The sequence below is a fragment of the Triticum dicoccoides genome, chromosome 4B, assembly GCF_002162155.2.
Source record: "Triticum dicoccoides isolate Atlit2015 ecotype Zavitan chromosome 4B, WEW_v2.0, whole genome shotgun sequence".
NCBI lineage: Eukaryota > Viridiplantae > Streptophyta > Magnoliopsida > Poales > Poaceae > Triticum > Triticum dicoccoides.
The window spans coordinates 36,633,767-36,647,153 of NC_041387.1; the positions used below are offsets into that span (position 1 = coordinate 36,633,767).

General features: G+C 43.9%; 2 protein-coding genes and 1 non-coding gene across 4 annotated transcripts in view; 2 read left to right on the forward strand and 1 right to left on the reverse strand.

Moving 5' to 3' along the window:
• The first annotated feature begins 1,402 nt into the window (after nucleotides 1-1,402).
• On the forward strand, nucleotides 1,403-7,627 carry LOC119294838 (protein POLLEN DEFECTIVE IN GUIDANCE 1-like). Its single transcript, XM_037573113.1, has 11 exons — nucleotides 1,403-2,085; nucleotides 2,801-2,952; nucleotides 3,422-3,525; nucleotides 4,551-4,639; nucleotides 4,728-4,801; nucleotides 4,877-5,027; nucleotides 5,347-5,514; nucleotides 6,029-6,126; nucleotides 6,216-6,338; nucleotides 6,880-6,948; nucleotides 7,032-7,627. The coding sequence occupies exons 1-11, from the start codon at nucleotides 1,527-1,529 to the stop codon at nucleotides 7,230-7,232; spliced, it is 1,788 nt and encodes a 595-aa protein (XP_037429010.1). The 5' UTR covers nucleotides 1,403-1,526; the 3' UTR covers nucleotides 7,233-7,627.
• Nucleotides 7,628-8,709: 1,082 nt separating this feature from the next.
• On the forward strand, nucleotides 8,710-8,812 carry LOC119296430. The gene has a single exon (XR_005145203.1). It is a non-coding gene; the product is annotated as a U6 spliceosomal RNA (small nuclear RNA).
• Nucleotides 8,813-11,940: 3,128 nt separating this feature from the next.
• LOC119294839 (vacuolar sorting protein 39-like) overlaps nucleotides 11,941-13,387 on the reverse strand; it is a 10,545-nt gene continuing 9,098 nt past the window's right edge. The window contains exons 12-13 of one of the 2 annotated variants that reach the window (XM_037573115.1): nucleotides 12,590-12,808; nucleotides 11,941-12,429 (exon numbers count right to left, since the gene is read on the reverse strand). In XM_037573115.1, the coding sequence (XP_037429012.1) occupies nucleotides 12,608-12,808 (201 nt within the window). In that variant the 3' untranslated portion in view covers nucleotides 11,941-12,429; nucleotides 12,590-12,607. Of the gene's footprint in view, nucleotides 12,435-12,589; nucleotides 12,809-13,387 lie in introns of both variants that reach the window. The other variant, XM_037573114.1, reaches the window with a different exon arrangement.

Consider the following 13,387-nt stretch of genomic DNA (forward strand, 5'->3'; position numbering starts at 1 on the left):
CCCTTTTACTTGGTTTTCTTTCTTCTTTTTCACCTGTACACTATTATTGAAAATTAATAAGAATACACGCAATAGAGTTATGTCATTCTTGTAAAAAAAGTGCGAAACTGAAAATGCATCTATACATCCAAAATCCTCTTCCGGTCTCGAGCTCAAATGAGCTCGGAATGAGCATCAAAATAAATAGAAAAATAGAATTTTTCTTCTTCTGTTTTTTAGGGAAACTTTGACAAATGTTTTGAGTGCTTGAAATTTTTTATCACGAAATGACATTCGTGGAAATCATGGCAAAAAAAACACTTCAAAACGTTTTCAAAAATACCATTTTTGGAGCATTGATTTTTTCACGACTTTCACGAATGTCATTTAATGATAATTTTTGCAAGCACACAAAACATTTTTCAAAGTTTTCCACAAAAAACATTCAAAAGTTTATTATTATTATTATTTTACTATTCATCAGAGAGCATTTAAGCTCTGGAGTAGATACTCCGCGTCCTCTCTACATGCTTTTTTTTTCTTTGCGAGGGCATATCTACATACCTTGGCTTCTTGTAACTTGTAAGCTACCTATCTCATGTCCAAGCTTACGGTCTATATGACTCCATGTAGATTGCTTTTCCAAAAGAATGCTACACTTACAAATTGTTTGTAGAATATTTACAGGCTGATTACGGATGAAGTGCTGGGGTTAAATTTGGGACGTCGATAAGTCCTGAATGTTCGGCATTTGCCCATGAAAAATTGAACATTTTTTTTGGCAATTTATATACGCGAGGGATGACAAGTTTAGTTGGTAAGCACGATAATTCCGCCTTATAATTCTTTTGTCAGGAAATTATCATGCTTGTCTAACTAAACTTGCCATCCTTGAGTCAATTAAATCTGCTATCCTCGAGTCAACTAAAGTTGTCATAAAAAGCGTCCGATTTGTCATGGGAAATCCTAAAAGTTCGGGATTTATCATTTTCGTAAATTTGAGGAAAACATGCCCAACGGTGAAATAGGGGGGGGGGGGAGTCAGTTAGACGAGGACACGTCCTCTATGCTCCGTATGTGTAAATTGTAATTTTAGCCCCAATTTGTGAAACAAAATTCTCGAGCATCCCTCTCTAATCTTCCAATCTGCGCATGGCTGACATGGCAACCGACGTGGCTCGATCGACTGAATGTGACGTGGAGTGCGTCCCAGTAATAAGCAAAGCAAAAGGCGCATCGCTTCCTTCCTGAGATGCCACGACACTCCCTGTCATTCGCCCCCACACACGTCATCGCCATCTCACAGAGAAAAGATCGTAAAATAACATCCGAAATTAAGCGAAAACGAGAAAGGAATTAGATAGTAGAAGCACACATTAAACGCGAGAAAAAAATTGATCTCCCGTGCTGCGTCCGTTACTCCTCCACCGCCTCCCCTCCCCTCCCCCCTCGTCTCCGCTCCGCTCCTCGCCGGCGCGCGGCGGCGAGGCCCGGCCCGCGCCTAGGGTTCGCGAGGGGACTCTCCCCCGCCGCCACCCACGCCGCCCATGTCACTCCGATCCGGCGGCCGCAAGCTCTCGTTCGAGCTCCTCTCCAGCGGCCTCACCGCCGCCAACGACGCCGCCGACGACGACGCGTCCCCGCGCTCCCTCCCCGAGACCTCCTCCGATGGCCAGCGCCGCCGCAAGAGGCGCTCCAAACGCAAGCGGGGGGCTCTCCAGAGCCCCCCGATCGCGGAGGAGGAGCCGCGCGTGGACGCCCACCCGCCCGCCGCGCTCAGGGTAGCGGATCTGATGCCCGTGGTGGAGAAGGTCTGCCAGGCCTCGGACGCGGAGCGGTCCGCGGCGAGCTGCGTGGCCTACGTCGGCGTGGAGCTGAGGCAGAGGAACGTGGCCGGGAATGGGAGGGCGGTGACGTTCGCCGAGGACGCGGCCAGCAGCTGCGGAAGCAGCTCGCGTGAAAGCGCCGCCGCCGCCGCCGCCGCGGTGCCGGATGCGATTGACCCGGCCCGGCGGCCCGAGGCGAACGGTGTCGTGAAGAAACTGGAGAAGGATGAGTCGCTGGACTGGGAAAAGTACATCAAGGAGAACAGCAACGTTCTCGGAGGTACAGATTTCTCTTCGTCTGGATTTCAGCACATATTTTGGTTTTTCTTGTACCTTTCTTTCATGTTGTGACGTTGTTTCGATGGTGCTGGTTATAACATTCGCATTTAGAGTGTGTCATTTGTGAATTTCGTATCAGCAACCAGCAGGGTCTATGAACATTGTGACATATACGAAACAGCCTGAGGTACAAATTAGGAATTACTTTTGGGGTACACTGAAGTGGTTCACTTATGGGTTTTGGCATGCCCTGCTAAAGTTGGAGGATCATTAGAAATAAAGTGTACCGTGGTTTAGAAAGAACACTGGCATCATGTTTTTAGTTGGAATATGTCAAAAAATTATCAGGAAACCTGCAGATAATCGTATCATAACCTGCATTTTCTAAGTAAGAAAATAAGGATGCACTGATTTTCTATAAGCTCGTCAAACGGACTTGTGCAATGAGACACAAATGGGTGAAAATAGTAACTACAGAAAGTTGAACCAAATAATTTAAACCAGTGAGCTACCCTGTTCATGCTTTTTTATGGAAACCTTTAAAAAAATATCATTACCAGTCTGTGGATTTGCATTTCTTTTTAACTGTCAAGTTTCTAATGGTTGTTGCTTTGTAGTGGCCGTAGATGAGAACAACTTTTAGTCAGATTTCCTATTGCACACTGATTAGTCCAATGTATGCATTTACACCTCTTTTCAACTATGTGATACTGCAGAAGTCGAGCGCCGTGACAATTCACCATTCAGATACTTCATTGGAGAAATGTATAGCGGCAATTCGCTTAGGAGTACAATTGCAGTGGGTAATGACAAAAAGCGACAGCGGGTCTACAACACTATGTTTCATGTGCCTTGGAGATGTGAACGGGTATATATCTCGCTTGCAAATATGCCCCCTTCTTTGTACTCTGTATATCATTTTTTTTAAATTATAGTGCCATCCTAATTATTTGGAGAGTTAGGGCCATCCTAATTATTTCGAATTTTAGGGCATTCTAAATTATTTGGAATAGTTTGCCAGCATTGCTGGAGATGAATCCAATACGCATCAGTTGTAATATTTCTGGAACCATGTCATCAGCACATATTTTAACTGAAATGAATATATAATTAAATTCAGATCCTTGTTAAGATATGAATAGATATGAGTTATGCTTTTTGCAGTACTTAATAAATTAACAAAAAAAATGTATTCGACAATTCCTTCAAGCTTTTCCTTAAAAAAATTGAATTTGATTACCACATTCAAAAGATAGCTAAATGTTTCAGTTCAGTAGTTCTAGATGTAGCATGTTCTGTAATCATGGGGAGATGTTTGATTGTGATCAATGCTGCAGCTAATTGTCGCAGGATTCTTTGTCTGCTTGGATTCATTTTTGTCTTTGCTCACCATTATGCCTGCAAGAATTGTGATGACAGTTTGGCGAATTCTGAAAACCAGGTGGGTTCACGATGATGCTGTAAACTTGATTATTTACACATAGATTATGTGCATACTATTTTGTTATGTACGGATTCCATTAAGTTTTATGATTTACCAAATCTAGTTTTAGGATTTTGTTCTTAAAAGAGGATACCATTCAGTTTTGTTGACAGCAACTGAATCTAGAGATTACTTCCTACTGGAACGTATTTATGTGATGTTTGGGAGGTCTCTGCTTAAACTTAAAGCTACCACAAGTTTAAAACTTTATTAAGACATCTCTATAGGCCTTCTCAGGTTAGCTTAATCCCTTGCTAAAATCATTAACTCTTTGTTTAAGATTTTCCAAGAAACTAGCTAAAAACTTCTATGTGAAGTTAAGCACTTTCAGAGAGGGCCTCAGAATGTTTGGGGATTTACAGGATTAGTTTTGATTGATAATTTGTATCATAGTTAACATGATCTCAGGCTCAAAATTCAACAGCAACTGTGTCAAAAATGTTTGGGGAACTTTCTCGTTTAACACCGGGAACAATTGAGTTATTCTGCCATATCGCTGACCATTTTCCTGTAATAAAATAATGGTATCTTTTTTATCTAAAAATAAGGATGTCTTGTTTTTTTCTGGCATGAGGACATCTTGGTTGGAAGCATATACTAGTCTGCAGAAGTGAATAATTTAGTCTGCGGAAGTGAATCTTTTCTGAATAAATTAATGACACCTTGCTGGTATGCTAGTTAAGTGTCTGATTATGTGATTGCTATCGTCTATTGCCAGTATTAGTCTAGTTAGTAGGTCGTACCTTTTCTATTTTTAAAGCGGCAAACATTTATGGTAGCCATGACTATACCAGCAGGAGAAATCCTGTTGAATTATTTACATTAATGCTGCACGAAGTGCTTGTAGCATTAAGTGATTTTTCATCTGTTTACTTATATTTGCCATTTGATTGTACACACTATGCACCACCCTTTCCCAGTTTACTATTTTGTTTTCGGCCGTATGCTGTCGTGTACTTATTTATCGAATGTGTTTGTGACAGGCAGTTTCTTCGGCCAAATGCTGCTGATTTATCAGATTATGGATGTTTTGTAGTTCTAGCCCTAGGAGTTGCTTCTTTGCAAATGATAGGTTTGTTATTTTCCCTTTGATTTTGCCAAACTAAAATGATACCTTACACATAGTTGATAATCCTCAAACAATTTGTTTTGTGTGTCAGATATTAGTTTGATTTACCATGTCATTCGTGGCCAGGGCACGATCAAGCTCTATGTGGTATACAACGTACTAGAGGTGAGGGAAGTATTTTTTTTAAATGTATGTACATTTTTATTAGTTAGCGCACTTACCTTTTTCTGTTCCTTTTAGATCTTTGACAAACTATGTCAATCATTTGGCGAGGATGTGTTGCAAGTTTTGTTCAACTCAGCTGAGGGACTGTCAACGTGTTCAACTGACAGGGTCACATTCGAACTGTTGCGGTTCCTTTTGGATGGGGCTATTGCTGTCCTCGCATTTGATATCCTTGGCTCCAAACTATGCTGTCTTACTTTACATGCCTTTGTTTAATTTATTTACATTCTACAAGTTTGAGATGTCAGAATTCCCCACTTCAAAGGAAAACTATGTAGCCCACACTGATGTGCAGCACCGAGCTGATTATAAGCTCACAGTAAAGACATGGTCGTGTAACATTAGTTTTAGTTGGAATCACAGTGACCCAAGTTTTATCTAACATAAGTTCGTCCAGCTTTCAGTTAGACTGTAAGTTTACTTTATTACCTTTGCTGCTGCCATTTCATATTAATCTGGATTTGGTTTCCTTAACAAGTGATTACTTGTGCATTCATTTGTCCTCTTAGCCCAAGCTATCACCCTGTCAACATGTATTATTGCCCATAACAATGCACTATTGGCTCTTTTGGTGTCCAATAATTTTGCCGAGATTAAAAGCAATGTATTTAAGAAAGTTAGCAAAGAGAACCTTCACAATCTGGTTTACTATGGTGAGTGTGCTTATGATTGTGTCATTTCCATGATTCTAAATCAGATGCTGATGGATGACTGTATTTGCTACGTTTCCACTGTCTGGATGATCCTTTTGAATTCATCGTTGCTGCATAGCTGCATTTGTCAGTATGTCATGTGTGGCTTATTGTTGTTGTCTAGCTACTTAGTGTTCAGCACTTCCATCTCCTTATGTGGAATGAACCATGCTGAGTTGGACTCCATAGATAAATTGTCTGAATAGACCTTTTTACATATTGGATATTCATTAACTTTCTAGAAGCAAATTCTTGGCCATTTTGTAAGTGCAAGGTTCAACCCTTTCGTGCCGTACTAGCAAGAAATTGTGAGCATTGGTTGCAAACGGTTCACTGCGTGCAATATAACTGCTATGTTTTATGCTACACGTGGTTAGTTAGCAATTAGCAGTGTGTCCTATATTTATCATGCCATTGTTACATTTTTTCTTCGTCATTTTTTTCAACACTTAATTTTTGAGTTGTTGATTTGCAGATATCATTGAGAGGTTTCACATCACAGCATTTTTACTGTTTGTACTAGCTCAAAATATCTTGGAAGCAGAGGGGCCATGGTTTGACAGTTTTCTTATTGTATGTTAATTTTTTTTCCTTTCTGTTCTTGTCGTAATCAGAGACTTGGATGATTACAAAAGTAATATTACTTCCTTTTGTCACTGCAGAATGCCTCCTATGTATTTATGTGTGAAGTACTTATTGATGCTATCAAGCATTCATTCCTTGCAAAATTTAATGAGATAAAGCCAGTTGCTTATTCAGAGTTTCTGGAAGACTTGTCCAAGCAGGTGATACGCTGACAAATAACTTTACCAGTGACATGCATGTCTTGATTCAAATATATTGCTGGCTACATAGCCTATGCCCCTTTGATACTCGGATAAATAAGCGAACAACAAATGAGGTTCAGAGTAAATGACCCTATCAATTAAAAATGCTAAGACACATTCATGCATGTGGAACACTGTTTATTTGATTTGTGGGAAATATTTATTTTACTACTCTTGTTATTTTGCTTCGTTGGGTTTGTAGTTTTCTGTCGGTGATTCTGTGGCATTTCACCTGATAGGGTCATTTAGGAAATTCTATGTAGACATGCAGATATTGATGAATAATGTGACTTGTCATTTAGATTTATGATTGACTTTCACTCAACAGTTCTCAGCATGTTGTCTTCTGAGTGTCGAACAGAGATATGTCCAAGTTTTGTATTTGATATGCTGAGCATACCAGAACTTCGTGATAATGCTGGCTCATTTGCCAATAATTGAACCTTTTTCATCTGATGTTGTTACTAATGCCCGTCTCGGTGGAAAAATATGTGCACAGATATTGAATGAGCAACCTGATGACCGCCAGAAAGATCTAACATTCATCCCCCTTGCCCCTGCTTGTGTGGTAAGTGAATACGCCATGCTCTTATGCCGCCAACTTGTATGCGCATATTTTACTAATGAGCAAGGTATTCATTGTCTCTCTAGGTAATTCGTGTGCTGACTCCAGTGTATGCCACCCTGCTTCCTGCTGGGCCGTTTATCTGGAGAATATTCTGGATCTTGCTCTGGTCAGTTCTGACCTATTTTATGCTCGCCATCTTCAAGATACTAGTGGGATTGATACTGCGTTGCCTCGCGACTTGGTATATCAATCTACGTCTCACAAGAAAACAGCATGCGGACTGAGCACCTGACGCCGTAATCCTGGTGTTAAGATGACAGCATCCTTGAGAAGACAACTTGATGTGGTGCGCGAAGTACAGCAACTACCGCATCAGCCGTGAGTTCGGTCACCTGCCCATATGACAGAAATGTTGATAGTGTAGTACAGCACAGAGGAATATGACAAGCATCTTCTTTTTCAGCAAACCGTTTTGTCGATTCAAGGAACTAGGTATAGTCCAATTTTGCCGCATTTACAACATCTTCCTGTCATCCTTCTGTGGATAGTTCATTTCATCCTAAAGTTATCTGCCTCAACCTAGAGAAGATTTTTTGTAAAGCCTTGCGGAGCTGTCTGTTTTGTACAATTCATTCGAGAAGAAAATATGGCAGCTTCGCCGGCAGTGGCTTCTTCTTCCAGTCTTTCTGTGCCACACAGGGAGTCTGTAACACCGTGTGGCTCGTGTCTGTGCCGGGCGTGGTAGCGTTTTCTTTTTTCTAACCGTTTAGATTATTGTCAGAAAAAAATATCTTACGCCCTGCGGCTGGTCAATGAGCAATGTTTTCTGGGTAAATTTCAACGGGAGCTTCTGTATCTCGCCTGTGGTGAAGGAGACGCTCCCTGTTGGCTCATACTGTTTTCTTATTTTTAGATACAATTGGCTACAACAAGTAAAAAACTACTGTAGCATGAAGCGAAGGCAAAGGAAAAAAGCAAGACCCTCGGCGTGCGTGCTCCGGTCCCATGCTCGTCGTCGTTAGTTTTACATGCATTAGAGGAAATATGGCAAATCGTTTCATCGTTTCAGAGAACTACTAGGTATAGTCCCATTTTGCGGTGTTTACGGTATCTCTGATCCTTTTGTGGATAGTTCATAGCTTCATCCCAATGTTATCTGGCTCAACCTAGAGAAGATTCTTGTAAAGCCTTGAGGATCGGTCCGTTTTGTACAATTCAGTTGAGAACTCTGCTATGATTTGGGATATCTGATATGGTTAGTAAATCATTGATGTGGATGATCAATGATTTGCAGAACTGCCAACTCCGTCTCCGTGGATCATATAATTTATAATCTCTGAAGCGAAACTCTGCGAGGACTTCTCTTGTGAAAAGCTCGAAATAAATCTACATACACGTTTATGTTAAAATGTGAGAAGAATGTAGAATGACTAGTATAAAAACGGAGTCAAATAACCAGCGTTCTCCCCCACGGTGAAAAAAGAACATATCACATCGGTAGACCTTTTTTTTATAGGCAAATCATATCGGCAGACTAACAGGAAGGCTCGCTATTCCCTACTAGCACGATGGCCCATTACGGTCTTCCACTATTTTGGGCCACACCGAGAGATCCAGCCTACTCGTAGCCCACCGCACGTTCCGACGGCGCTTCCGTCTGGACAAGCAACGCGGGGAGCAGAAGGCTCGTTTGTTTAGTCCCACATCGGCTAGCGAAAGGGAGAACGACCAGTTTATAAGCCACGCGCTGCACACAGACTTGTCCCTTCGGGGACATCCGATAAAATTGGAACGATACAGAGAAGATTAGCATGGCCCCTGCGCAAGGATGACACGCACAAATCGAGAAATGGTCCAAATTTTTTTGGGATTTCACGCGCCGGTCCCTGGAGTCTTCTGTTTGAGCCCCTTCTGCATAGTGCTCTTTTACGAAGTGGTCCTCATAGTTTTCGTTTATTCTCGGTAAGATCCTCTCTGCTGCTGCCATGTCCAAACTGGGTGCTCTTTGCTATTGCAGATGCGCCCTTTAAGATATCGTTTTTTCAAGATTACGCCCTTTAAGATCTAACGTTTTGCACCTTGAGTTTTCTTCTTTATTACAGAAGAGCCCTTTTCCAGGGTCGCCACACCCATATAGGAGTACTTTATTTAATTTGGTCTATTTATTATCCAATCACCTGGCACTAGAAAGAGATCACCTGACAAACCCATGCAAGATCTGCGAGAGAAGCGCGCTCGGAGCATCAAAGTTTCGGCATGCCATCAGTTATCGGGTGATCGACGCCCAGCCATTTGCTAGCTCTCCAAACCTCTCCATCTTGTACACAGTAACTGATGTTCGACCAACTACCCCGTGGCTGCAGGTCACACTGATGGCAGCTCTATCCGTACGTACAGCACCAGTTTATATATAGTACTCCCTCCGTCCGAAAATATTTGTCATCAAAATGGATAAAAAAAGATATATCTAGAAACTAAAATACATCTAAATACATCCTCTTTTATCCATTTTGATGACAAGTATTTCCGGACGGAGGGAGTATCGGCTAATCAACCGAGTACATTAATCATACTAGTTCAGTTAGTTTGGGGGACATCCAATCTATTCATTTTCAATCATGACGGTACAACGAACACCAGAAATAAATAAAAATTACATCTAGATTCGAAAACCACCTAGCGACGACTACTAACACTGAAGCGAGCGGAAGCCACCGTCATCGCTCCTCCGTCACCGGAGCCGGACAAAACTTGTTGTGGTAGATGGTCGGAAAGTCGTCGTGATAAGGCCCATAGGACCAGCGCACCAGAACAGCAACCGCCGTCGTCCCGCCGATGAAGAGTATCGTAGATCGGAAGGATCCAACCTGAAAACACATGAACGTAGACAAACGCCGAACAGATCCGAGCAAATCCACCAAGGACAGATCCGTCGGAGACACACATCCACATGCCCACCGACGATGCTAAACACACCACCGGAATGGAGGCTAGGTGGGGTGACGGGGGGGGGGGGGTAGACCCCGGGCAGGCAACGTAATCCGGATCCTTTTCAAAAACATCGGGGCCAGCAACGCCCCTCAATCTGGCCCGCACTGGCCGGCTTCCCAGCTCAACCCGGTCAGGCAGCCCGATGGCGCATGGCGGCTAGTCCCAAAGAGGCCAACCTCCGTCAACAAGTATGCATGGGCACAATACTCCTCCCTTCACGCCGACCCTGGTAGGTGCGGCAGTCGTGCCGACCAAGCCACCGCCCAGGGCGGGCGGCATCCTGGGGGCGCGGCCCTGTAGCGAGACGGCGCCGCTGTCCCATGACGTCCGCAAGGTATGTCTAAAGTCCCCAGCAGCCGGCTATACCCACACCCGGCAGGCCCAGTACGGCCCGCGCCCGGAGGACCCAGCTAGACCTGTGCCTGACGGACCCGGCAGACCCGGCGGCCCCCACTGCCGGCTCCTAGACACCGACACCAGGGCCCGCGCCCATGTAATATAACCATTGTAACCCTGGGGGCAGCCTATAAGACCCCCCGGAGCCCTTCTATGCAAACGGCTGGAATCTGGTAGAACACACACATATGGAGAGGGAACTGCCTATGCACTGGCCAGTCTTCCTTCCTCCTCAGAACAGCTCAAGGAGCAAGCTTGTATCCTCCACATATAAACCACACTAGACAGAACTAGGGGTGTTATCTCTCCGGAGAACCCCAAACCTGGGTACATCTTGCGTCTCACGCTCGCTCGTACCAACCTCGCCTCTGGAGCCCACCGGTGCCCTCTTGTCCGTTCTTCTCTTTAGCCATCCCATGACATCTGCTGTGAGCCCACCACGACATGGGGAGAACCTTATTCCATCTTCAAGGAGCCGCCGCCATCTCGTCTTCCTGAGTTGGATACAAACCCTAACAAATCTCGAAGACACATCTAAAAATGGAGCCCTTCCACCGGCAAGGGACGGGATCCGCCGCGCTCCCATGACCCTAAGGCCACCGGAGACGAGGCGGACCTGCGCCGACGCCGGTGGGAGGTAGAGGAACCCTAGTTAGGGGAGGAGGCGGCTGCCTAAGTCACCTTACGTTATTCCAGAAACGCATCCATAGTTTTCTTTTATCTCTATCTCTTCTTATCTCTAACTAGCGCGTTAACACTCTTAACATTTCCCATCAGTCGTAGTGGGAGTGAAGCGGACAATTACAACTGAATTTGAAGTCTTGCTTGTGTCGTTCTCTCTGTTGTGCCATCATCTACTTTATCCCTAATGTTGATGGGTCGACACCTAGGATGTTGGTTGCACCCCCTTCTGGTGCCTTCCTGGTTTTCTCCTCTACTCCCTCTCGCACTCACAGCATGAGTGTCGTGGACTCAAGTGACACGGCTGACGATGTTGACCGGTGTTGTTGCCGATGAGTTGTTGTAGACGTATTTATGTCGATGTCGAGGTAGCTGATCATGTAGTATCCGTGGTCAAGGTAATTGTGGTCGATGGTGTAGTCGTCGTGGTCTCGTGGATGATGAAGCCGCACAGAGCCGGAGGCGTAAAAAAATGCGCTATATTGTAGATGACGGAGCTGTAGTCGTGGACAATGCACCTTGCGGATGTCGTCACCGATGAGTCACTAGTTTTGTCAGGACCGGAGGAAACCCATCGAGCACACATCAATTTTGCGAGGACCGTGTGGCCGTGAAAGGGGTCGTGACTAAAGTGACGTTGTGTTGATGTAGTAGTGTCATCATAGATGACGCGGTCGATATCGCCGTCATGACGCACTCATTGCCGTCGTCGAGGTCATGTCTTGCAGTTATACTGTTAGAAGACACTGGAGATGTCCATCTTGTGGACGGGACGGGACGGAGAGATAGGGCACATGAACACATGTGCATATCCATACCTGCACCCGTTCTGGAGTAGATGCCGCAGGAGGGGCTGCTGCTTGACGACGTACCCTTCCTCGCAAATGCAGACACAAAGCGATGTGGTAGATCTACAAAGTCTGCTCGATATTTGGGAAAAATACGAATCTCAATATTTACTCTTATGATTGGTACAACAAACAACAAGACATCGCCGCCTCCACATTTACAACAGGCTTGAACAGACAGGGACACTATACGTTCACACACCCACTCAACTCTGTAAGCTTTCTGGACTCTGAAACAAACAAGCGAGCGTGCACGCACATGCACTAAATACAAGGCTCTGAAGAGAGCCCGCTAAAGACTTTCCGAAGCAATCCGCTCGGATCCGGTAAAGATCAACAAAAAGGATTTCCACAAGACGGCATCGACGAAAAATTGATGCGACAAAGCGGGGGCAAGAGATTCACCCAGGAAGCAATGCTTACAGGCAAAGCCAAGCCATGGGTTGATGGCTCGGGTTGGATCAGGGCTTCAACACAACTTTTTCCAAGCATGATCCAGAAAAAATGCAGTTATTGGCCAATTCTCCCCCCGATGCTCAAACTTAAAATTCTTGGGGATTGACATCTGGCCTGTCAAAATACATATATGAAAAGTGGAATCTAGTTAGCGCACGCTCTTGATTTATTCTAGTCTGCCGTAATAGGCTGAACAAACAGCTGTACCTAGTCCGCCATAATACCTAAGGCTGAACAGCAATATATGAATATGGAGTTCAAATATATACCTGGAGTACGGGGTCACATCATCTACGTTTCGCAGAGTTTGCGCCTCTAACAGCCTTGATCTGTTGTGATTCTCTAAAGCACACAAAATGCACCAATGTCTGTCCATTTGGATAGATTGCGAAAGCACTGTTTGCAATGCGCTTATGACAAAGAGAACACATGCTATCTCCATCAATCTTCACAACAGCTTGGCGTCGTTTGTACAGGTCCTCCTTTATCTGATATACAGATTTAAAAAATAGAACAGAAGTTCATAAATTCCACTATACAGCAAATCTATTTGATAGAAAAAAACTCACAGCCTAACTATTAGCTAGGCACGTAATATGACTATGGCATGCATGATGAGGCAGCATATTTATCAGCAGTTCAGCACTATGACAGTATGCAAGATGATTACATACATCATTAAATTGTTTAAGACCAGGAGATGCTAAGGCCCAAGACCACTAGTTAAATACTATCAAGTTCTTGTTTGCCCAAGTGTGGTTCAGCCGCAATTCCACTGGTTATGGAAGAGTAAGACTACTCTTAAGTTCAAAGTTTTTGCCTGCCTTATTTTCATGGAATGCATTTTGATTTGGGTCCAAAGGTTCTGTGTTCCCAAGGAATACTGGAAGATCATTTTTCATCTTTTCAACGTTTGCTAAGCAATGCTGGGATCCCTTAAGCACTTTCCCTTTGATGCTGCAGCATGCTAAAGGTGGCTTTAGAGAGCCCTGTTTCCTGGAGAAACCCATAGCGGTAATGTGGCACATTTAGAAAGAGACAAAAGGGTTTCGTTTTCCAAAATCAAG